This window comes from Lissotriton vulgaris, chromosome 4_1, assembly GCF_964263255.1.
Source record: "Lissotriton vulgaris chromosome 4_1, aLisVul1.2, whole genome shotgun sequence".
In the NCBI taxonomy this organism is placed as follows: domain Eukaryota; kingdom Metazoa; phylum Chordata; class Amphibia; order Caudata; family Salamandridae; genus Lissotriton; species Lissotriton vulgaris.
In genome coordinates, this window is record NC_141691.1 from 1,660,404,016 (window position 1) to 1,660,430,248 (window position 26,233).

The 26,233-nt window shown below is 46.6% G+C and overlaps 1 protein-coding gene across 3 annotated transcripts in view; it reads right to left on the reverse strand.

The window, feature by feature from the left end:
• The window catches only part of IMPA1 (inositol monophosphatase 1), a 94,387-nt gene that overhangs the window by 42,724 nt on the left and 25,430 nt on the right, over positions 1–26,233 (reverse strand). For all 3 annotated transcript variants that reach the window (XM_086965934.1, XM_086965932.1, XM_086965933.1), the window contains exons 4-5: positions 25,625–25,729; positions 25,411–25,456 (exon numbers count right to left, since the gene is read on the reverse strand). In XM_086965934.1, coding sequence (XP_086822060.1) covers positions 25,411–25,456; positions 25,625–25,729 — 151 coding nt within the window. The remainder of the gene's footprint in view (positions 1–25,410; positions 25,457–25,624; positions 25,730–26,233) is intronic.

The window sequence follows — 26,233 nt, forward strand, 5'->3', positions numbered from 1 at the left end:
AACAGGGAGTGCAAATATGGGTGTGGGGAGGTCGGCACGTTTAAACCCATCATATGGGACTGTGTACACATACGTTCTTATTGGCAAGCCATACACCGCACTCTGTGGGAGGTACTCAGAATTGACCTGCAGCCCAAGACCCGCAGATGTCTCCTAAACATTTGGGGACCTACAGATCTCACCTCCTATGCTACACAATGGACAACTCTGGCATTAATGATTGCTAAAAGGAATATCGCACAGCACTGGAGTGGTGTGGCTCACTGGTTAGAGGCGGCAGACCCGGAAGCAGAGGACGGCCCGGGACCAGGGTTCAATTCCAGACGTGGCAGGGTCGTGGACCAGGGTCAGCGGACTCGATAATTCTCGCCTCGGTGCCTACTCTAACCAGGGATCACACTCGGCAACTCTGGGCATTAGCTTGCCTCATCTCCACAATGGCCCCCCACATAAGCCGGGGATGCCTGGCTTCACCCTGGAGATACTCAGTAGGGTCCATCTCACAGGGAAAGCCAGGATGGTTACCCCAGCGGTCTACAGCGCGGAGATACCCCATGTTGGGTGATTCATGCGCTATACAAGACATCATTACATTACTGGGGGGCCAGTCAATCACTTATGCTGGGAAAGAGGAAGGAGGACCTAGACTAGTGTATGTTCAGGGAGAGGTCGGTCTATGTTGCAAGAGTGTGCCCTGGGAAATGGAATAGAGTTTGGGGACCATGGAACCACTACAGAGGTGATATTTGTACTCCACCGACTCCTTTGCATTAATCTGAGACTCTTGAGATCCCTTGATTTGTCTTACACTGTAAAATGTGACTTGGTGTACTGTATACCAGATTGGAAATTCGGAATTTGTATTGTTTCCTGCTCATGAATTTCAATGGTGAATTATGTCGATGATGTTTAATAAAAAGAACTGTAAAAATAAAAAAAAAGGAAGAGATATTGTAAACCTATTTTGTTCAACATAAATTAAATAGGAGAAAACTTAAATAAGGCTGGGTAGGACCATGAAATGGAAAGTCGGTGAAGTTTTGTTCAAAAGGGAACCCACTCAAAGAACCCTATTGATTGGGATTTTACGTTGTAATTGTTTTCCTATTTAAATGACGTTAGGACTTTTCATGTTCTTGGTTAGGTTAGTTTACAGTACAGACTAATTTACAAACAATGCAATTTTGACCCCAGACATTTCAAAAGGGGAAATCCCTTTGAAGAGAATCTGGACTACTGGCTATATCAAACCAGGACATACCACCTACTTCTGACCAGATTGACTTCATACCCTTTCGCTCAATATATGTGATGAGATTCTTAATGTGTTTAAAAAAAGAAGCGAGAGGGATTATACCATACCGGCTACTACTTTAAACTCATTGGCCAAATTGCCGTCTTTTATCGTAAGCAAACTAGCTATGCCCTGAAGAAGTCCATGCGTATGGACAAAATGTGTCTGCTGTTTAGTTCATCCTGATCGTTGTTTTAACCCAGTTTAAATAAAAGAATAACTTTGAAGAATATACTTTTGGACTCAGATCTAATATAGTGCAGTGGTGTGTAGCATATTACACTGGCGTGGAGTGCACTAGAGTGGACAGGTGTAGAGTCAAGTACACGGTTATAAATTGGAGTAGCGTCTTGTACAGTATGGGTGAAGTGGTGTGACACAGTGTTGGAAAGTGTAGTAGATTGTGGTGTAAGGTCATAGAGTGGAGCAGAAGGTTGTACAGTGTAGCATAGGGGCATAGAATGTACAGTGTTATATAATGGCACACAGTGTAGTAGAGTGTTGTAGAGTGGAGTTGCACAGAGTGTAGTAGCGTGTGGTATAGAGGGGAAGAGTGGAATGTTGTACAGTGAGGTAAACTGTTGAGCAGTGGAGTAAAGTCCAGTGAAGTTGCACAGGATAGAGGAGAGTAGCCTGTTTTAGATTACAGTGGCATTAAGTAGAGTGGAATGGCTTAGTAAACAACAGAGTAAAGTGTTCTAGAGTGGAGTGGTGTGTGGTACATTGGAGTGGAGATGTGTATACTTCCGCAAAGTGTCAGAGTAGTGTCACAGAGTGGATGAAAGTGTTGTACAGTGGTACATTATGGTAGAGCGGAGTGGGAAACACTGTAGTACAGCTGAGTGGCAAAGAGTAGCATGCAGTGGAGTGGTACAGAGTGCAGAAGCAGCCTACAGTGGAGTAGTGGTTCAGAGTACAGTATATTAAGTGGGGTGCAGAGGCATAGAGGAAGTTGCCTAGAGTGTAGTAGAGTAAAGGGTCATAAAGTGCTATAGAGTAAAGTAGAGTGCTGTACACTGGTATTGACAGGAGTACATTGTCATACAGTGTAGCACTATAAGGTGGAGTATAGTGTGGTACAGTGGAAGGGCCTAGACTGTTGTAGAGCAGAGCACAGTATTAAGGTGGAGTGTAGATGGGTAGAGTGGAGTAGCGTAGAATGGAGTAGCATACAGTGGAGTGGAGCACAGTGTAATTGCGTATGGTGAAGGGGAGTGAAGTGGGGTATAGTGAAGTGGCATAAAGTAGAGTCATGTACAGTGGAACAGCGTAGCGTACAGTGTTGTGGAGTAGTGTTCAGTGGAGCGACATACAGTGGAGTGAGTAACATGTAGTGGCATACAGTAGTTGGGTGTGGAGTGACGTAGAGTGGAGTAGCGTACAATGTAATGGCATGGAGTGCAGTAGAATAGCATAAAGTAACATAGCATACAGGCTAGTGGTGTATAGTGCAATGGCATAGAGTGAAATGGCGTACAGTAATTGTGTTTCAAAAAAGCTATATTCGATCACAAGTATCATAAAAGCGGTACAGAACCATAAAAAATCTGGAATACCAATGCATTTATCTATACTACTATTATAAAGAGAGAACACAACCCTTTTGGCAAGGTAAACTCGGGAACCACAGCGCCAATCCACATCCTTGAAATTGTCAGGGTGTGTAGATGGACATAGGCTACATAAAATTAAAATTAAACGTAAATTAAAAAAATTAACTTTAAAAACAAAGTAGTCCCCTGAAAGAAGCGCCGGCCGCGACGTCTGCGTCATGACATGGAGAGCGCGGGGAGGAGCGGCGTTCAGGAGCAACAGGAAGAGCGGAGGACATGATCGCGGGGAGGAGCTGTGGACGGGCGGGGAGGAGCGGCGGACAAGCGATAATGACCAGCGAGAGCAGCGAGTAAGGTATGTGAACCTGGAGGGACGGGCGGAGGGACGGGCGGAAGGACGGGCAGAGGGACGAGCGGAGGGACGGGCCGTGGGACGGGCCGAGGGACGGGCAAGCCTGAAATGCTGCCCCCAGCCCCCGTCTTCCCCAAGCAATGCTGGGGCGGGCTGCTAGTAAAATATAAAGAAGTTAAAAGATTAAAATAAGATAAGTTAAAAGATTAAAATAAGATAAGTTAAAAATTAAAAGCAGAGGATTAAGACATGATTTTCCAAAGGTAATGCATTGCCTTTACAGGGTAGAGGACACATTTTCTATTAATATTAGAATATCCCCAGCACATCTCTAGGCAACAGTTAATAACAAAGTTACAATCATGAAAGTGCTTCCTGCACAGAAAATCATTGTTCTGCTTGGAACCACTGCCTTGTTAATCATTTTTGAGCGGATAATCGATGCACATTAATTGTATTTATATAGCACTTACTATCTCAGATGAGGTGTCCATGTGCATTACAGTGATAGCACACTACTCCGAAACCCAAAAGGATTGGTGGTGGATTAGTATAAGGATATAGTAGTATAGTATTAGTATACGGAGGTACAAGTTAATTTGAGTGGAGGACATGTGAGTCTGTTAGCTGGATTGAATAGAGAAATGGAGGGATAGAAGATGAAGAAAACCATCAGTGTTGATTGGGAGATCATAGTAGAAAGTGGAGGTCTGGGATAAGTAAAGGAGATATAGAGGAGGGAAGAGCCTGTATAAATGGATAAGGGAGATGGAGAATCAGAATAGAAAAATGAGGTTCGGGATGAGTCAAAAGAGAGGGAGAATTTAGTAGGGTTCTTTGGGAGATCATAGTAGTAAACTGATGTTTGGGGTGAGCCAGAATGAGGAGAGGAGGGAGGAGCCTAGGACAGGTTATTTTTGAGATTATAGTAGGAGAAAGAGTTTGGGATGAGAGAGAATTACGTTAAGAAGATACATTGTTAAAGGTGTATGGTGCTAGTAGGACAGAGTAAAGTTTGAGAGTATTATTTTTTCTTGTACAATAGGACTAAAATAATATATAGATACATGATAGAGAGGGAATTTATAAGTAAGGAATATAATATATTGAGATCTGCAGGTTTTGCTTTTGAGGAGTAGTGAGAGGAGATATTGATGTAGTGTTTTTCTTGTGAAAGATTTGTATGTGCAGCTCTGCTGGTGAGTGGTATTTGAATAGTACAGCGGTGGTGATGTATTTTGGAGAAGAGTATGTGGTGTGTTGTAGGGGATAGAAAGAGATATGAAGGTCTGTGTGAGATTTGATCCCTGGAATGGGTAAAGTGTGTGCTGGAGTGGCATGTAAGGATTGTATGGATATGTGTAATTGCTAAAAAGAGGTGGTGGGTGGTGCGATAGAAGGCTTATCATAGGTTTTGTCTTGATCAAAGGAGATCTTTTAGGAGCAAGTAGACAATAGAGCTAGTGTTTTGTTGGAACAGGGAGTGTGTATCTAGATGCATTAAAGTTATGTATAATGTGGCTTTGTGTTGTGTTAGATGTGTGGCTGTGTTAGTGGTATAGGACAGAGTTGTGTTTTGTGTGAGAATGCAGGTGCCATAGTGTTGCAGTACAATTGTGAGGTTTTGTAGTGGTTGTGCAGTCGTTCAATACACATTAACATCTGTAGGAGGATTGTTTGTGATGCAGGAGTAGAATGCATTTGCTGATTTTGTGTTTGGATGTTGGTGGATGTGGAGGGTTTAAGGTGGTAGTAAAAACTGGGCAGTATCTCTGGCCCTATTCCCAACCCGAACAGGCCTAAACAGGCAACTTCCCTTGTCCTCTCCACCCTTAGCCTTGACACCCAGGTGAGGCGCTCTGAGCCCTATGCTTAAAATTGTCCTATTAGCCAAATGAACCCTAGCCCTAACCAATCAGACCCCCTAACCCTTAGAGCCAGAGGGAGACCTGGCCCTATTAACCAATCACAGCCTTAGCCTTAACAGCAAACCAAAGCAAAAATCAGTCGAATAGGAATCCCTAGCCCTAGTAGCCAATCGGAACCCTAGCCCAAACACCCAATCAGAACTCAAACCCTAGGCCCTTAGTCCTATAGAATTACTAGTCCTAGCAACCAATCACAGAAACAGATGCAACAACCCATAAAAAACATATAGGAGCCAAGTGACCTTAAGTTCAGACTGCTGCGGCAGGGAGGTGCTCCTCTACTCGGAATCTCCTTGGATACAGAGGCACAATCCTTTCTTCCTAGATTCCAGATTCTACTTTTCAGGTAAAGGACAATTTTAAAACCTTTGAAATACTGCTTTTCGTGCATTTAAACTAATCTCTTCAAGCCAAAAAACGAGTGCTGCATACACTTTCTGAGCACAGTTCAAAGCCACAAAGCAGGTTAAGCGGTCTCCTAAGCACACTCTGGTTAGCCACTGAGGTGTATGGATGGTGATACTTAATACAGCCTTTGTGAAAACATAGGAAGGAAACGCATAAAGTCACAGGTAGAACAAAGCATCAGTTTAAAAATACCAAGTTTGCAGAAAAACAAAGAGGCAAATGTAAACAGACACGGACAGGCAAAAATCACTTTTTAAAAATGACAACAAACTCTACACTGCAGTAAAGGGCTTAGCTTCCTAGGAGGATTCAGGCAGGTTAGCCAAAATGGACTTGAACATGCACTGCATGTGGTTTATATATTTGAGAAAGACTCATTAGGCTGCAGCACGTTGCATTCTGGGAATTGATGTTTTTTCTTTAAAGCATTTGTTGTCTCAAAAATCCCTCATTTCACTCATCCCCACAAGCAGCAGTGAGCAATGATCCACTCTGAGTCAGCGATCTGTCACAGCAGTGGGCCCCCGACATTTATGGCCCAAAGTTGAAAGGGGGGTTTGAGGGTCTGCCTATATCTTTCATTCAAACTGGTCCAGTAAACCGTCAAAAATGCTTTCCCCAAAACCCGCCACTTGCCAGCAACAATAGTCACAGAACATCAAAAAAAATCAAGACAACCCACCTTGCCCCCATAGCCCTCATGCACCTACCGGAGCTGCCACCAAGTACCTAGACCTGGAACACAACTCGGTCGGGTGAAAAACCAAGTTCTTTAACCTGTGAGGCTCCTGGGGGCACCAATCAAAGAAAAAAGATGCAAAGGCTGTGGCTACAGATTTGCAGCATCGGAGCATGCCATTCCTGGAGACATGTGGACGGGGAGTGACAAGGGCCTTCTATATCCTAGGCAGGGAGCTAAATAAGACCATACACTGAAGTAGCATACAGTGGAACAGTCTAGAGTGGAGTGGCGTGGAGTGAAGTGAAGTGGCGTAGAGTGGAGTGGCGTAGAGTGGAGTGGCGTAGAGTGAAAGAGTAGAGTAAAGAAGAGTAGCGTACAGAGAAGTGGCATAGAGTGGAGCGGGGCCGAGTTGGACACAGAGTGATGTACAAAGAATTGGGTATAGTAAGTGGCGTAGTGTGGAGTGACTTTTAGAGGAAGAGTGTAGCAGGCTCTGGCATACATTATTGCAGGGTACAGTGGAGTAGCGTAGATTTGAGTGTCGTACAGTGGAGCAGCATAGAGTGGAATCGCGTACAGTGGAATGGCGTACAGTGGCATAGAGTGGACTGGCATGGAGTGGGGTGCGGTCCAGTTAAGTGGTGTATAGTGAAATAGTTGTGTACAGTAGAATAGAATAGAGTGGAGTGGAGTGCTGTTGAGTGGAATACCATAGATTAGACAGTTTTGAAGTGTGGTAGAGTGTAGAGGGATTGACTGTAGAGGTATACAGTGTAATAGCGCACTGTATTTATTTATTTATTTTGCAACTTATAACGCGCAGACTAAACCCGAAGGTATCAAGGCGTCTATCAAAATCAATAAACAGAATATACAAAGCACCACTACGGGTATGCACGTGTAAAGAGGTGAGTCTTTAGCGCGGATCTAAAAGTTTGCAGAGAGGGACTGGATCTTACTTCCAAAGGGAGGGCATTCCACCATTTAGGTGCCAGGAAGGAAAAGGCCTTACCTCCCCATCTTGCTTTCCTGACACGGGGTACAGAAAGGAGAAGTTTGTGACTGGAGCGAAGATTCCTACTGGGGTTATGCCGAGAAAGAATGGATCCCATGCTTGTAGGGCTGGGTTTAGCTAAGGCTTTATACACCAGGCACATGGATTTGAAAAGGATCCGGTACTCAACGGGGAGCCAGTGAAGTTGTTTTCGGGCTTCAGTGGCAGAGGCACGTTTCGGTAGGTCAAGAGCAAATCTCGCTGCCGCGTTCTGGACCACCTGCAAGCGCTGTAGATGACTCTTGTTCAGTCCTGCATACAGCGCGTTGCAGTAATCCAGTCGCGAACCCAAGAGAGCGACAGCAAGTTGCTTTCTTGCCTGGGGTGACAAAAAGTGCCTGATTTTCCTCAGAATGTGGATAATCCCCCAGCAGGTCGAAACAGTCCTGTTGACCTGATGGCACATACTAAGGTTAGGGTCGATCATAACTCCCAGGTTTTTTGCTGACGAGGTGGGCTCGGGACATACGCCCAGCGAGTTCGGCCACCACTCCGCCGACCAGATCGTTTCCTTTCCTCCAAAGACCATCACCTCCGTCTTCTCCCCATTCAGTTTTAGTGAATTGTGGATCATCCACTGGCCAACTGCCTCCATGCAAGATCTAAAATTGGCGGCAGTTGACGTAGCTGGCTGGGAGAGAGAGACTAGGATCTGAGTGTCGTCCGCGTAGGAAACTACCTCCATCCCAAAGGATCTAATGAGTCTGGCAAGGGGGGTCACATAGATATTAAAAAGGGTAGGACTGAGCGCTGACCCTTGAGGGACCCCACATTGCACAGACAGGGATGGAGATAGAAACGATCCCAGCATTATCCTTTGTTCTCTATGGTCGAGAAAAGAGGAAAGGAGTCCCAGAGCAGGCCCGCGGACCCCAATCTCCCTCAGGCGAGATGTTAACACCACAGGAGACAGGGTATCGAAGGCCGCTGTGAGGTCTAGAAGGATCAGGAGGGAGGTCTGACCCTCATCAACTCTAGTGCGGATGGTATCCAGCACTATGGTGAGGGCAGACTCGGTGCTATGTTCCCTCCTGAAACCGTGCTGGGAGAGATCCAAACAACCCGAGCTCTCCACAAATGCAGCCAGATGTTTATTCAGATGGGCTTCGAGCATCTTTGCGGGAGCCGGGAGCAGTGAGATGGGGCGAAAGTTCTTTAACACCCGGGGTCCAGAGAAGGCTTTTTAAGCAAAGGTTTTACTACAGCATTCTTCCACTGCTGGGGAAAAATGCCTTCCTTCATCGCTCTGTTCATGATGTCAACCAGAGGAGGAAGGAGAGATTCTCTGCACTGCTTGAGGATCTTTAGCGGGCAGACATCCAACGGAGAGCCAGATTTGGTTTTATCAAGCAGGATTTCAAGATCCTGACAAGAAAGGGGAGGAAAGGAAATCAAATCCTGATGTTGAGAGGATTCAATAACACCGGGCTCAGGGAGAGCAGGCAGCAAAGGAGCGGCGGTCAAGGATTTTTGGACCTCCAGAGCAGCATAGATGTCGGCGATCTTTGACTGAAAGAAGGCAGCTATCTTGTTGCACAGGTCCTGAGAGGCAACCACAGGATCCGGTGTCTGAAGGGTCGTAAGGGAATCAACAATCCTAAAGAGTTCTCTAGGAGATGACAATGAGGAAGTGAGTGCCGTGAAGTATTCCTGCTTGGTCTTAATAACTTCCAGTTTGTAATTTTTGAGCAGGACCCTATGGGCTTCTCTATCCTTAGGGGCCCAGCTAGAGTGCCATAAGCGTTCCTGCCTTCTTACTTCCTGTCTCCGAAGCCGGAGCTGTTCGGAGAACCAGGGAGCTGAGGGTCTTTTCCTGGCAGAATAGCAGGACCTTGCAGGAGCGAGCTCCTCTAAGGCCTCAGCAATGGTATTTTCAAATATAGAGACCGCAGTGGAGGTATCTGCCTCCCGAGGAATGGACAGACTGGTTGTCCATGGATGGAAGGAATCTTCCCTGATCTTTTTGAGGTTCCTTCGCACTTCCATGGTGCTCGAGGCCCTTCTAATATAGCCCCGTGAGGGATACATCATATTGAAGGGAACGGCCAGATGGTCCGACCAGGAGAGATGGAAGGGGCTGACAACTGTCAGCCTAGGGTCGTTAGAGAAAATGCCATCGAGCGTGTGCCCCGCTCGGTGGGTGGGACCGTTCACCAGTTGGGTGAGTCCGCAGGCTGACATTATTTCTACCAGGGAAATAGTGTCGTGAGCCTCCAATAGCTCAAGGTGGAAATTGAAATCACCTAGAATGGTCAGATTTTGTCGGCCAAAATAGGGTTCCAGAACCTGCATCAATTTCAGCCCAAATCCTGCTCTTGGGCCAGGGGGGCGATAAACCAAGATTCCATTAAATGCTAGATTAGCAGAATCAGAGAGGGAAAAATATAGGACCTGGGATGTGTCCTTGGGGTCAGAAAGGGGTATAGTGTGGCAGTGAAATTTGTCCTGATACAAAATAGCCAGACCACCGCCAACACGGCCTAATCTGTCATATCGAGTTAGGCAGTAACCCTCTGTAGAGTGGCGCAGAGTGACCGGTTGTAGAGTCGAGAGGCGTACAGTGGAATAGCATACAGTGTAGTGGCATAGAGTGGAGCGCGGAGCAGAGTGCGGTGCGGAGCAGCGAGTAGGGTGGAGCGCGGACGGAGAGCAACATGTATAGTGGAGCGTGCTGCAGAGTGGAGTGGTGCAGTGTGCCACAATCAAGTTTATTTGTGTAGTTAAAGAACCATATGTAATTGCATAGCAAAGAACCATATGTAATACATTTGATTGTAAAAAAAAGAGAGAAACCTACAAGCCTTTTCTTGAAAAAAAGTAATCAATTAAAAATCCTGCAGTTGAAACAACAATGAAAAATTTCTATTACACACATATGTAGTATACGGCAGAACACATTAAAACCTTTTCATGACAATAAGAATCAATAAAAATCAATTGTTTAAAGTTCCCGTTGTTTGGACTTACTGTTTATAGAAATGTAAAACCCTGCAAGCCCCGTTTGCTCCTCAGGCGCTTTCCCAGTTATAGATGGAATTAAGTCTTTAGTGCCTATAATCCTTAGTCGATGTAACAAACTGTTGCTTTAAGGCCTGGGTAAAATGCGCTATAAAAAACACTCCGGAGGTCTCAAGATTTTATTATGGAGTTAATTACTGTACAGGCAGGTCTTCTTGCGAGGGTATTTCTGCAGTAAACAGAGACAGGAATCAGGTTGAGGAGTTAGTTGCTTGGTTAAATGCGGCTTTTCCAATGCTGCTGGCCCAGAGTTCTTGAATACCTAACTCCTCAATGGCCTGGCTCAAATATTCTCAAGAGCTTTTTTGGTTGCTGTGATGTTCCTCGATTTCAAGCCAGCATCAATTATTAATGGAGCTACTCTCGGAAGCGTGCAATCTCCAGCACAGTTTGGCAAAGGCACTCTACTGTCAATTGACTGATTTCTTTTTAAGCCAAACTCAAGATCAATGAATCAATCAGGGGTTTGTATAGCACGGCCACGCACCCGTCGGGGTCTCAAGCGTCGAGGGGGGCTGCTGATCAGTCTGGGTGTGGAGATTCAGTGGATAAGACAGGTCTTGAGGTCCTTCCTGAATTGGGTCAGCGACGCGGATTGCCGGAGGTGGAGGGGCTGGGTGTTCCAGGTCTTGGCAGCGGGGTATGAGAAGGATCTTCCTCTGATTCTGGTCTTGTGGATCCAAAGGACGGAGGTCAGGGCGAGTTGGGCGGAGCGGAGTTGTCTGGCAGGTAGTGGAATGCGAGGCTGTGGTTAAGATATTCTGTCTCTGCGTCATGGAGAGCTTTGTAGGCATGTGTGAGGAGCTTGAAGGAGATTCTCTTGTTGATTGGGAGCCAGTGGAGTTGTCAGAGGTGTTGCTGCGGTGGGGGATGTCGAGGACCAGTCTGGCTGGGGCGTTTTGGACATTCTGTAGTTTCCTGAGCGGTTTCTGGGTGACACTGGCATAGAGTGCATTGCCATAGTAAAGTCTGCTGGTGAGGAGTGTGTGGGTGAACGTCTTTCTGGATTTTGTGGGTATCCATCTGAATGTCTTTCAAAGCAGGCACAGAGAATGTGAAAGCAGGATGATACTACTGCTTTGATTTGGCGGTTTCTTGCGAGCGAGGAGTTCAGTATGATACCGAAGTTGCGTGCGTGGTCCGTAGGAGTGGGAGGGGTTCCTAGTGCGGCAGGCCACCAGGAGACGTGCCAGGCTGAGGTGGCATGTCCCAGGAGGAGTACTTCGATCTTGTCGGGGTTGAGCTTCAGGTAGCTGCCCATCATCCAAGTAGCAAAGGTCTTTATTCCGCTGTGAAAGTTGATCCTGGCGGCTGTGGGTTTGTTGGTAAGGGAGAGGATCAGCTAGGGTGTCATCGGTCCTAGGAGACAATGTGGAGTCTGTGGCTTCGGACGATGGCTGCGAGGGGGCTATGTAGACGTTGAAGAGGGTGTGGCTCAGAGAGGAGTCCTGAGGCACTCCACTGCTGATCTTTTTAGGTTCTGAGTGGAACGCAGGTAATCTGACTAGCTGAGTTCGGTCGATAAGGAAGGAGTGTATCCAGTCCAGTGCCTTGTCATGGATGCTGGCATCATGAGGTCTCATGATTAGGGTGCTGTGTGATACGATGTCGAAGGTGGCAAAAAGGTCCAGTAGGATGAGGGCTGAATGACTGACAACTCAGTTTCTTTTTCAGTGTTTTGAACCCAAGGATTAACAACTGTGCTTTTGCCTGGATGGCAGCAACATGATGTTTAAAGTTCATGTGATGCTCCAAGCCGATGCCTAAATATATGTATGTATTTGGTAGCAACCTCAACCTTCTATAAACCAGGTAAATGACTTGAATTTGGTATCAACCAGGCAAACCACTTTCGTTTTAAGTTTAGCTCGAACTCTTGATCATCCAAGTCGTTTTTTAGCATGTTTATGCTTTGTTGCAGGCCTACTGGGGTTTGACTTATATTTTTCTTTTAATTTGCATACTGCAGGCAACCTATTTTCTCCGATGCCAAAATGAGGTGGGGGTGGACGTTTTGTGGGAGGACACCTACTACGTCTGCTACTGTCTCCTATTTTGCCCTTCGCCAAGGTTACTGCGACCAGCGCAATGATTGCCCTAAGCAAGTCTTTTGGGATGCCCCATTCCTCCAGTTTCACCCAGAAATGATCATGAAGGACCCGACCAAAGGTAGACTTACACGCAAACAACCAAGGTTTGTTTCACTTGGCCTTCTCTACTAGGATATTTAATGCGGACACATTTATTAGTGTTCCCATGCCTGGTCTAATGCCTTTTTGGAATTGTGGTATCAGGTTTTTTCCTTTACCTATGCCTGTAAGTGTTAAGAGTAGACATGAAGCGAAAAAGCAATGAGCCTGTAGTTGTATGAGATGGCTGGGTATCCGCTCTTAGAGATGGGTTTAAAAGATATTGCCTTTCCTCTAATCTGGAATGACGTTGGTGCGATAAAAGCAGTGCTAGGTAGTGGTGAAGAGTGGAGTGGCGTACAGTGGAGTGGCGTGCAGTGGTGTACACTGAACTAGCATAGATTAGAATTGTGTAGAGTCGTATGGTGGAGTTGTGTAGAGTGGAATAATATATAATTGTAAAGTATAGTACAGTACATTCTTAGGTTAACCTATTCATTAATTTGTTTTCATTTATTTTAAGTACCATTGGACTCCAGAGGCAGTACTGCGGTACTCCTTTAAATTTTTTCTAAGTATATATAAAAACATAAAAATGTTTCCCTACCTATAACCACTTAAATAAAGTAGTAATAGGTAGCAGAGAAATACCGAATCGAATACCTATATGCAAAGGCGGAACACAGAAAATAGCCAAAGAGTCTCTAAAGACAACATGGCTGCCTTTAACTTTTGTAAAGGTAATCATTAGCCATTTACATAGTGACTAGTCCTAGCTGTGTACAGCTGTACTTCCACGAAATAGTGTAACAGCTGATATCGCTAAGTTAAAATGCAATATTACTTAAAAAATACTTACCTGTCGTACCCAAAAGGACCATCTGCACACCATAATGTGTAATCCTGCCAAATTTGATGGAAATACATTCAGCCGTTTTTGCACTATGCAAGCTACAAACGTCTATGGTCCTCTTCATCTCTAAGCAAAGGTCCTCTCTACATCTCTAAGAAACTTAAGCCTTACGTTCCCCCCAGGACCCTTAGATCAGGAAGCAAACTCTTCTTTTAGTTCCCAGGGTTAGGAAAACGAGACTAGGTGGGAAATATTTCTCCTACTTTGCTCCCCTGCACTGGAACCAGCTTCCTACTCACCTGAGACAATGCCCCTACTATCCACGCTTCAGGAAACTATTGAAGACCACCTTGCTTTAAAGTTATCTTTCAGCCCGCACAGTAGCTCAGTCCAAAGCTTAGACATACCCCTCTGGGGGCGATTCAGGCGCTATATAAAAACCATAAATAAAAATAAATAAATATGCAAATTGCATTGGTGCAAAAACACGTTTTGGGACCACCCTTTTATCTTAGCACCCTCTGTAGGAAGCTGGCTCTGTATATACAATACCAAAGTAAGGCATAGTGTGCACAGAGTCCTGTGGATCCCCAAAGGTATAAGTAGATAATACCTTAATGTCCATTTGTGGTAGTGTGGGCGAGCAGTACAGCTTTATCAGAGGGTAGTGTTAAGCATTTATTGTACACATTCAGGCAAGAAATAACGTCACACACTCAAAGACTGAACTCTGACCAATTGTTTTATATGAAAATTCTTAGTTGTATTTTATTTTAGAATCAAGCAGGACTTGGTACAGGTAAGGGAAATAGTACTTTTCAAGAAGAATGCAGTTGACGGTTTCAGGTAGGTTAAATGTTCGGAAACAGTTGAAATTACTGTGCAGTTACTTTGTAATTACTTTGTGATTACTCCGTTTAGATTACTTTTCAGATAACTTTTTCTACTCACAGTGGTATGCCTAGATACCCCACTGGGACATTTCCTAGAAAAAGATATGTAACTCAATTGGTCATCAAAACACACTTTCTTAGGTTTTCATACAATTTTCAACTCGACACTTCAAACTTTTTTTCACAGAAAAGCAGTCAATGCAATCCTATGGGAGAAAATCAGGTTACTGTTTTGAAGGGGAGTAATCGGTTTGGGAGTTGAGTTTCTGGGGTCAGAACCAGGGTTCCCCCATGGTCAAGGATGCACTCAAGAAGCACCCTCAGCGGCACTAGGGCGGCCGGGTGCAGAGTGCTGAGGCCCAATGTTATCCAAAGGGGGATAGTGGGCCTCCAGACGGTGGCTGCTCAAGGTACGCCACTTGGATGTGGGAGCAAAGCTCCTAGGGTTTAGCTTAGGGCAAAGGGGGAACCGAGTTAGAACACAAGGGGAACCCACAGCTGTACAGAGGCGGCCGGGCGCAGGGTGCTAGATTGGCATTGGATGCCCTGCTGGTTTCAATGGGGAGTCTCCGGTCACAACAAACACTGCAGGTTCGGACATGAAGATCTTCTGGAGGTGAACACCGGTTGGAGAGGTTAAGTTGGGATGACGAGGGATGCCAGAAAACTGTCAGTTAGGGATGTAAGGGTGTCTTTTGGTGTCAGGCTTTTTTTACCGGCTTGGGTCGTGGTCAGAGGGATCCTCCAGATAGAGACTTCAGGTGATGTAGGGAGACTTGAGATGGGTAAGTGATACTAAATCCCAGGTCAGGATTGCAGGGGAGACCTCCTTGTGGTGTTAGGCCACTCTAACTCAGGCTGTGGGCGTCGAGTGCAGAATGATGCAGACTCGCTGACTTGACCAAAGCCAGAGTCTGTTGGTAAGCGAATCCAGGGCTCAGGTGAGACAGTGTTGGTAGGAAAGGCAGGGCAGGTCCTCTGGGTTCAGGGGGGCTGCCGGACACACCAGGGTTTCGATGGAGCAGGTTGAGGTCGGGATAGGCCGGTATTGCCTGGGACTAATTCAGTTGGTGTCATCCTCTTCTTCTTTCAACAGGCTCTTTTGTCCTTCTCTTCTTCTTGCTTGTCTGAGGAGGCAAGGTTCGGGGTTGCCCCTAAATACTCATTTAGGGGGGGCATAAGCCTCACTCTGGTTGGCTGGGTCCCCCATCTTCAAGATGGTGGGGACTTAGAATTGTGCCTCGCCTCCTTCACCTGAGGGGTGGTGTTAGCAAAGGTGGTATAGTGCACCCTGCTAGAGGGGTGCCTAACCTATACCACAGGCAGTGGGTTGTAGGCATGGCACACAGGGATGTGTGCCATGTCGACGCTTCACTTTGCTCTGCAACAAAACATGCAGCCTGCAATAGCAGTGTGTGCGTTAAGGTATGGGCCTCTAAGGGTGGCACAATATGTGCTGCAGTCCTTAGAGGCCTTTCCTGGTCACAATGCCCTTGGTGCCTTTTACAAAGTAACTTACATGGGGCTAGAGAGTTGCCAATTGGGTGTGCAACAGTACAGTTTAGTGCCCTGGGTTGGCAGAAACCCAGGGCACACTAGGTCAAAGAGCCTCAACATTGGGCAAAAAGTGGGGGGCAACAATGCAAAGGGGCACTTTCCTAAACTACCTTGACCAATCATCCCAAAACATTCCATCCCCTGCAAATGTAGCAAAACCTTTCAATTTGGAATGTTTTGTGAATATTCATCAAACGGGACAACGTTTTTGGTGACTAAAATTATAAGGCATTCCTATACCTGGGAATCCTATCTATAACTAAAGAGTGGCTAGTGCCACACTGACTGACAGATAGATAGGACAGACAGACAGACAGGCAGGCAGGACAGACAGACAGTACAGACAGACAGGCAGACAGGACAGAGACAGGCAGACTGGTCTGCCTGTCCGGACAGGACAGACAGGCAGACTAGTCAGTCCTGTCTGTCCTGCCCTGACAGGACAGACAAAACAGACAAGTCTGCCCTGTCCTGTCAGGGCAGGGCAGACAGACAGGCAGGGTAGTTTGTCCTGACAAGGACAGACAGGCAGACTGATTTGTCCTTACAAGACAGACTCCCCCCTCACCGACAACCCCCCCCCCCAAAACCCCAACACCCACTATGTGTTAACTGCAGAAACACATGCTATGCACACTCCTGCCATCTTGTGTTGGGCTCAGACGACTTGTTTTTCGCAAGGCAGTCTTTTGTTGTGGACGTGGTTCCTCCTATTCGTGAGAATACTTAAGATCAACGGTTCCATTGTTAGACTGATTTTTTTTGTCTACAAGAAAGTATCAGAACTCCGAGTGACTTCACCATCGAGGAAGACACGCAGAGCAGTTTCTGCATCCTGATACTCCGCTTACTCTTTTCGTTCTACGTCATAAACCATCACATTCTTCCAGCAAATTCCACAACTTCATCAACCAATGAGCAGCCTCATGTGTACCCCTTGCCCCACGTCAATGAGCATGCTCAGCTCAAGGTGATGGAAGGGAAAAAAGACTTTTCCAAAAGTGCCAACAGTACGGGACAAACTACGCCTATTCAGACCAACACAATGTCTGCAACCTCTGCCTGTCACTGAAACACAACAAACAGGATTGTCCAGCCTGCAATCTGTTCAAGAACAAAAAACCCTTCGTTCCTAAAGCGACTGACATTTAGCCCACAGTATGAAGGTGGCTGCAGAGGCCAAATTCTCTGCGGAGGAAGAACAGGTCGGCACCAGCAGAGAGGAGGATGAAGAGGACGAGGAAGGCTGCGCCATCTTGAGCAATTCGCACTACTTCGTATCCAATGATTGTTCTTCTTTATCCTCCTCTTCAGGATGATCAATCGCCTCCAACCACTGAACTCTTTGGAGAGCCCACTGCTACAGGATCTGTCCTCAAGAAGACCACTCCGAGGGCAGTGAGTACCCTTAGTCACCAGACCCTCGTATACTTGAAACCCTTAGCCCCACACACCATCCCGTCACCGCCTAGGTGCACCACAGCCCAGGGGCTTTGGTAGAAACAGAGTGCGTGCCTTGGAGCAGAGATAGGACCATAATCCAATCAATCCCAATCGGGCTCCAGGCCACAAAGGCAAATTGGGAGGGGACAAGCAGCCCTCGAAGCCGCAGCAGCTGTCAGTGTCAATGAAGCCCTCAATGCACGAGCAGCCTTCTATGCCATCAAATACATTGATGGCGTGTACCCCCTGGGTGCAGGAGAAGCCATTAGAGCCAAGCAGGCACAAGCTGTTGACTTCACATTAGCCACTGGCATCAACCCAACCAAAGGTGCGGAAAAAGCCATTGGCGTCGAAAATCACATTGAATGTCGCCGCTCCACAGGAGCATCAGTCAAAAAAAGACACAAAATGACAAATCATCAGCAAAAGAGGTTTTTACTAAAAAAGAAAAGTAAAACAACCACAGATCCTAAAGAGTATAATGTCTGTGAAAACCTCCAAGCACTTTTGGAGACAAGCATTTGCAATGCAATAGGTCTCGCATTAGGAAAGTTTGAGCTATTGGTATTGTAAATGACAATTTTTTTTATTTATATTTTGTTTTTGAAAATAACTAAATTAATAGCTTTGTCATTTACAATGCCAATAGTTATAACTTTCGCAAATGTGACACCTATAGCATTTGTAATGCAATATGTGCTGTATTTACGTGACTTACATGTATTGATATTACAAATAACAATGGCTTTTAATTTTTTTTAATAGTTAATAATTAAATAAAAGTTATTGTAATTTATAATGGCAATAGCTTAAAGTTTTGTAAATAACTTTTGTGAAGATTATGTTCAGTGTATTTTATTGTGACGAAATTCCAAGAACAGAAGTGAAATATTAACATGTTTTTGTTACATTTGTAATAAAGCTTCAAACATTGAGAGAGCATATTTGAACCAGGTGTTGTTGAATGGTCGCAGAGATTGATGATGTGGTGGCGCTGAGTGATGTTGTGATGGCAAACGAGTGATGCTGTGGCGTTTAGTGATGCTGTGGTAGCACATAGTGATTTTGTAAGGGTGAGGGGGTGTGAGGGTGAGGGGGTGTGAGGGTGAGGGGGTGTGAAGGTGAGAGGGGGTGTGAAGGTGAGAGGGGGTGAGGGGGTGTGTGTGAGGGTGAGGGGGTGTGGGGGTGAGAGGGTGAGGGGGTGTGAGGGTGAGGGGGTGAGGGGGTGAGAGGGTGAGGGGGTGAGAGGGTGAGGGGGTGAGAGGTTGAGTGAGGGGGTGTGAGGGTGAGAGGGGTGAGGGTGTGAGGGTGGGGGGGTGTGAGGGTGAGTGAGGGGGTGTGAGGGTGTGTGAGGGTGAGGGTGTGTGAGGGTGAGGGTGTGTGAGGGTGGGTGTGTGAGGGTGAGGTTGTGTGAGGGTGAGGGAGGGTGAGGGGGGTGTGGGGGTGTGAGGGTGAGGGGGGTGAGGGGTGAGGGGGGGTGAGGGTGTGTGAGGGTGTGTGAGGGTGAGTGAGGGTGTGTGAGGGTGAGGGTGTGTGAGGGTGAGGGTGTGTGAGGGTGAGGGTGTGTGAGGGTGAGGGTGTGTGAGGGTGAGGGTGTGTGAGGGTGAGGGGGGGTGTGAGTGTGAGAGTGTGGGTGAGGGGTGCAAGGGTGTTAGGGGGAGGGTGTGGGTTGTGAGGGTATGGGGTGGTGAGGGTGTGGGGTTGTGAGGGTGTGAGGGTGAGAGGGTGAGGGAGGGTGAGGGGGTGACAGGGGTGATGGGGTGAGGGTGACTGAGGATGCGGGTGTGTGAGGGTGAGGGTGTGTGAGGGTGAGGTGGGTGCGGGTGTGTGAGGGTGAGAGGGTGTGTGGGGATGTGTGTGAGGGTGAGAGGGTGTGTGCGGATGTGTGTGAGGGTGAGGGTGAGTGAGGGTGAGAAGGTGAGTGAGGGTGTGTGAGGGTGAGGGTGTGTGAGGGTGAGGGTGTGTGAGGGTGAGGGTGTGTGAGGGTGAGGGTGTGTGAGGGTGAGGGTGTGTGAGGGGGTGTGAGGGTGAGGGGGGGTGTGAGTGTGAGAGTGTGGGTGAGGGGTGCAAGGGTGTTAGGGGGAGGGTGTGGGTTGTGAGGGTATGGGGTGGTGAGGGTGTGGGGTTGTGAGGGTGTGAGGGTGAGAGGGTGAGGGAGGGTGAGGGGGTGACAGGGGTGATGGGGTGAGGGTGACTGAGGATGCGGGTGTGTGAGGGTGAGGGTGTGTGAGGGTGAGGTGGGTGCGGGTGTGTGAGGGTGAGAGGGTGTGTGGGGATGTGTGTGAGGGTGAGAGGGTGTGTGCGGATGTGTGTGAGGGTGAGGGTGTGTGAGGGTGAGTGAGGGTGAGAAGGTGAGTGAGGGTTTGTGAGGGTGAGGGGGTGTGAGGGTGTGTGAGGGTGGGTGAGGGGGTGTGAGGGTGGGTGAGGGTGAGGGTGAGGGTGAGGGTGTGTGAGGGCGGGTGAGGGTGAGGGCGTGTGAGGGTGAGGGCGCGTGAGGGTGAGGGCGCGTGAGGGTGAGGGGGCATGAGGGTGAGGGGGAGTGAGAGTGAGGGGGAGTGAGAGTGAGGGGGTGTGAGAGTGAGGGGGTTGTGAGGGGGTGAGGGTGTGTGAGGGTAAGGGGGTGTGAGGGTGGGTGGGTGAGGGTGGGTGAGAGGGAGGGTGAAAGGGTGTGTGTGGGTGGGTGAGGGTGGGTGAGAGGGAGGGTGAGGGTGAGTGTGTGAGTTAAGGAGAGGGGGTGTGAGGGTGAGGGGATGTGAGGGTGAGGGGATGTGAGGGTGAGGGGGTGGCGACTAGGGAGGAATGGACAGCAACATCCAATCTATATTTACTGAAAGGTCTTCCCATACACTGTTACCTATTTGAAGATCCTTAACCCACTCACAAATTGCAATTTCTGGCATTGCTCTGAAAGCAGGCTTAATAAGGCATGTAGAACCAGAGCGGTAGACACACATTGCTCCACGATAGGGTAACTTGCCTGAAGCAGAATTAATAAAATTAAGCCATGAATGTTTTATATGCTAAAACAAATTAGCTACGTTATCTGCATCAACATTAGTTGAGAGGCCAAAGAACAGTGTAAGAAAAATAGGCCCCAGAGCAGAGGTTTTATTTGTGTGACTTCACTGCATAACAAGATAAGACCCCTGTTATAACCCATTTTAAGGCACTGTGGGAGGAAGCGGGTCGTATATATAATTATACTTCAAAACTAATACAGATTATGTAAAAAGCGTTTTCATATGAAGAGTTATGAATAGTAAAAAAAAAGTATAACTACGTGAGTTAATGGATGCCCAACGCTTCAGCAATTTAATTAGCAGGCTTGAAATCCAAAACTAAATCCACGGGCTGCTTCATAGTTTAATAAGAGCACAGACCCTGCCCTTGTAGTGATAGACCCGGAAGCTCTTGGCCGGCCGGCCAATCCGCTCGCGGCCGGCCGGAAGTCCCACCTCCCGAGGTCCGTGAACAGGCATGCCGGCGCATGGAGCGCCCTGCCGGTCCGGGGTAGCCCGGGTCCCCAGGAGGGGGCCGGGGAGAAGGAGGAGTGTGGCGCCTGTTGCGGGGCTTCTCTGACCTGAGGGAGCCCCGATTCAGAAGAGGAGACGAGACGCGCCGCGCCGTGAGGAGCGGAGCGCGAGAGGAGCCCCGCCGGAAGAGCGTAGTCGGTGAGTGGGGCCCAGGGCTGATGTGAAGTGTGTGCCTGTGTGTATGCCTGGGGGGGGGGGGGGGGGGGGGGCGGGGGGGGGGGGGGGGGAGGGGGGAGTGTTTGCGCGCGTGTGTGCGTGAGGGAATGTGTGCGCGCATACGTGACTGTGTGTGATATTGAGAGAGAATGCGAGGTAGGGGATAGTGTGCCTGTATGTGTGCCGTATGCCTGCGTGTGCATGCGCGCGCCTGTGTGTGTGTACGTGCGTGCATGCAGAGGGGTGGGGGCTGCCTGTGTCTGTGTGTGAGCAAGGGCTTTGCACCGCGCATGCGCAGCTATCAGACGCGCGCTCCCGAGGTGAAATCTGACATCGTCAAAGCGCGCGTCTGGTAGCTGTCCACATTCCTAAATATGGGCCACAATAGTTCTGAAACAGACACCTTCAATGCTCACGCATTGAGGGTAGGTCTGCTCGACCTAAAAAAACTAACTTTTTAGGTCAAACCAGTAAATGGGAAATTACCCTATAAAAGGATCAACCTTAGCCTTCACCAAATAAAAAGACTTTTGAGCATAAAGCTACCAGCCCCATGCAATTAAGACACTACACCACTGCCTAAATCTACATCACCGGCATCCACACACTAACAGGATGTAGACACTAGAAGCTCTACACACTACTCTCATGGCGATCAGTTGGAGGTAGGGCACCCAGACAGTCACAATCCCTGGGAGAAATAGGATATAGATCCTCAAGACCCTGACATAGATGTACCAGTCCCAGTTAAAGTGTCAACTCCAAATGGCACTTTATGTTATGTTATGTTATGTTAATAACTTTTATTCGGCGCACAGCTGCCCCAGCGAAGGGGCGTCCTGGCGCCAGATCAAGTACCACAACACAACAGGTCAGAGCTGAAAAGGAATCAATTAGCAGAGGCGAACAGGTGGGTTTTAATGGCGCGTCTAAAAAGGGTCAGGCTATTTAGGGCACGAATGTGTACAGGAAGGGAATTCCATAGATCAACCGCCAGAACAGGAAAAGAGCGTCCTTCCATCCTACTCAGTCTGAACCTAGGCTTAATCGCCAGATGGTGAGATTCGGACCTGAGGGACCGCATGGGGACATACGGCGAGATAAGGCCCACGAGGGCAGGAGGAGAGGAAAGCTTCAAAATCTTAAAAGTGAGACAGAGAGCCTTAAATTTGATTCTCTGTCTGACCAGAAGCCAGTGAAGGGAGATCAGAACAGTAGAGACAGAACATCGTCTCGGAAGGCCGACAATGGACCGTGCGGCAGCGTTCTGCACCCTCTGAAGCCTAGTAGCCTCAGCCTGATTAACTCCAAGCAGCAGGGCACTCCCGTAGTCCAGCCGGGAAAGGATAGAGGCCTGAACCACCAGTTGCCGAGTGGGAGGGTCGAAGAATTTGAGGACAGGTCTCAGTCCTCGCAGAATACCAAAGCAGGTAGCTGCTGTCTTCTTTGTATGGCTGGTAAAAGAAAGGTTAGAATCCAGCCAAACCCCCAGATTTTTAACTTTGGCCGCTGGGATGGGGGACACCCCCAATTCGGGAGGCCACCACTGGTCTCCCCAGAGTTCCGCCTGCTTCCCTAAAATCAGGACATACCACAGTGTGCACTTGAGCATGCCGCTGAGTAACATACGGTCCAGATGCACACCACTCAGGAGGAAAATGACTTGACTTGAGGCGCCCTCCAAACCCGAACGCTCAGTTCAATACTTACCCATGTTAGGGTCAATGCTGAAAGGCTCCACTGAGATTTTCAAAGAGCCAGCCAAATCAAGGTTACTTGCTCCCCTTATTGAGCACAAATATTAGGGGGCTCCCAATAGTGGATTCCTAAGTGGCAACTACAGCTAGGGAGAGGGTAGCTACCAGAGTACAGGTGATGCTCCTCCCCCAGATAAGGAGAGCAAGCATATGGATGCAGCAGGTAAGCGAGTGGCAGTTGGTTATGTTAATCATTGGAGCACTGCAAATTTGATGTGCTCTCCCGTCAGAGCTACACAGGATGACATCGAAAAGCTGCCACAATACCTTCCCAACCAATACAAGATAAAAAAAATTTGAGGTGAGGGGAGGACCTGAGTAATAGGGCAAACAAATCTCTAACACTCCAATTAGATGTGCCCTAGATGGTGCAGATACCGCTCCACAACTGATTAATTTCTCCATTGTATTACGCAGGCATGCTTGGTTGCGCGTTTCAAGGTTCATATCAGAGATGCAACAACACCTCTTCAATGTCCCATTTGATGGGGAACAACTCTTAGACCCCGACTTAGATTCTCATTGGAAAAGATCAAGAAGGATACAGAACTTCAAAATCCACGTATTCATTGCAGACAACCATCCATAGGCAGTAGTCTTTTCATAGGTACCAGGGAAGAGATTTGGCGAAAACCACCACTACTGACCACATGTCCTACCAAAAACAACAAACCTGCCACCAACATGTAGGTAAAGGTTATTACAGGAGTGATACAAGGGTGGTAACTAGAGAGACATATGTAGAGGTACCCCTGGACAGAGATCCTCCACCACAAAGCAGTGCCGGTCTAGATCAACACTAGCTTCTAGCCAATTACGGAAAGAACATACTGGAGGGATACGTGAATGGTCTTCGAACCCAACTCAATACTCATGGACATTCCAAAGCAAACTAGACCCTCATTGATCAATAGTTTCATGGGGCTCCAGACAATCTCCCTTGCTAGTTACGGAGCATTTATCCCTTGAAGGAGTAGCAAGCTGTGGGAATTAAAATCATGTCCCCCCACTACCTTAAAATGCACTTGTAAGGTTTAAGGAGGGACACTTTTAGCAGCCTCACTTGAAGATACACAGGAGAAACAATCTGTAATATATCCCAACATCAAACATATGACTCATCTACTAGGAAACAAGAGGCTCTTATTGTGACTAAAGTGAAGATTAATTGACTGTCACTCCACTGAGGAGACTAGAGTGTAAGAATGCAAAAAATATGTGTTTAAGTTATGGGAACACAGCATAGAGGAACGGAGATCAGCATTAGCCCACTGAGCTTTTGTGGTGTATAAAGTCGACCAACCCTTCAACCAACCAGTGATGTAAATAAAAGTGGATATAAAATACTGGTCTCGTGAAGAGGCAGTCAATCAACTGCCATGTGTTTATAAACACCCAGGGTGCCAAGTTCAATCGGTGGGACAACACTTTCTAATAGAAAATGCCTTTGTCCACTGTGCAGAGAAGAAACCATCTGTGAGTCTTCCTTATTTATAGGCAAAAGAAACATCGACCCTAGAGATCAAAATCAACCAAGTGGCATGCAAGAAGGCTGAGGAGTTGACACAAGACGTATTTATTTGAAGCCAATAAAATGGCAAGCATAAGTCATGCAAAAACCTTTAAGAGGAAAATGTATGTCTCCTACAGACAAGTTATTGTGTATTAACACAATGTTGTTTTCCAATCTCTTGCTCCGACAGTGCAGAAATACGAGTAAAGATCACTCGCTAGGTGCCAAATACTGTGAGCGTGTGCAAAGCTATCTGCCTCCTCAAAACTATATGATCTTCCATCTGAAGCATGCTGCATAATGGATTAAAAATTGAAGAAAAAAAAATAACTCTTCTTGAATCGCAAGAGTAGGAAATTATTCTGAATGCATCAAAACAGGAGTGGAGTATTGCTTTCTGGAGAAAAGATACTACTGTGCAGAAAGGGGATGTTGTTAAACAACAATTGGAGAGTACATCAAAGGGCACATGGTCCACAGTCTAAAACTCATCTTAGGAGTTTGGTTTACAAGGTGTCTACAGCTTCGACGCCTCGTCAGGGGTAGTAAGCGCTATATAAATGAAATTACAATACATGGTGCACAAAATCACATAACGTTTTGTCCCTTTAGAGTTGCGAACTATCTCAGGAAGTTTCCTATTCCCTGTGCAGGCAAGAAAGGAAGCAGAATAATGAACTGCCACAAAAGGTGCTATGAATTGAGCCATTATAATTGCTGTAAATAATGTAAAATCATATTTAAATGAGTGAAAAGGGTAGGAAAGGACAATATCCAAGCATGTTCATCACTTAAAGTCTGACTGAATGGGTAATTATTAGATTAGTACACCACTAAGAAACCATGTAGAACTAAATATTTAGAGGTATTCACTGGACTAGGTTTCAATATAAAACATCTGTACAACATATACTCGACTATGCGTGCTGGCTTACAACAAAACAGCAGGGCCTGAAATACAAAGTCTACTTTTGTCAAGGATCTACCTTTATTTCAGGTAGCACAACATGATCTGAAGAAACATTTCCTTTACCCAATGGAGCATTATTATTCATGCTCTATAGAAGTCAAATGCAATCTGCCATTTTATACAATAAACCTACCACGTTAGTAACATATCCATAATCCTGCTAAACCACAGGTTCAAGAAGAATCCGAGTTATAATCAATCAGCCTATTTGCTTACAGAGACAGGAGGGAGATCCAATGCCATGAAGGACTTCAAAAAAAAATCAATGACAGTTAAACAGCAACTGGTTCCAAAAAGTTTAAAAAAAACACACCAACCTTTTTGTTTACAGCAAAGCCAATGGATACAGCCACAAACGGAAACCTAAAAAGGAAAACAATAGTGTGTATTGAGATTTTTACAATTTATATTTTTTCCAAAAATAAATAACTGCTGTTCAGTCTCAATATAAGAATCTGAACAGTAATAGTGGATCCTTGAAACCAAACAGAAAAGGTTCAAGGTTTTTAAATGTTCACTTAGAAGCATTACTTGTGCACAAAGTTTGTTGTTCCATCAATGGGGTCAATGATCCACGTTGGGTTATCAGACAGCGTACTTCCTGCCCCAGCAGCGACAGATTCTTCACCAATGAAGCTAAAAAAGACACAAATAAATATCACGTTATCAACTATTTGTAACCTTCCAAACGTATGATTGGCAGGTCATAAACAGACGGGTATCTGACAAAACACAAAGCTCGAGGAAATGCCAAAATATAGATCACAGAATTTTAGAATGTTCACTGCTGTTGGAATTTGCCTTTCATTAAAAGGTGTGTATGAAACAAATGTACCTACGCAGACAGCTTTTTCAAAGGCAAAGAGTTGCAGAATGTGCAGTTCTAACCAATCGTGTACAGTTCAAAATACAACAGTGAAAAAATCTATAACAAGATACTGGTCACAACAAAACTACAATGATCACAAATTAATAATGGACAAAGACTTTGAACCAATGTTCTCCCTAAATCAGAGTCATCAATGAGATGTATTAGCTAAGAAGCTTATTCAAACTATTAAAGATTTAATATTGAGAAGCGTACTGATTATATCCTGCCACAAGTTTAACTACTGGTGGGGGGGTCACTGAACGGCTCTG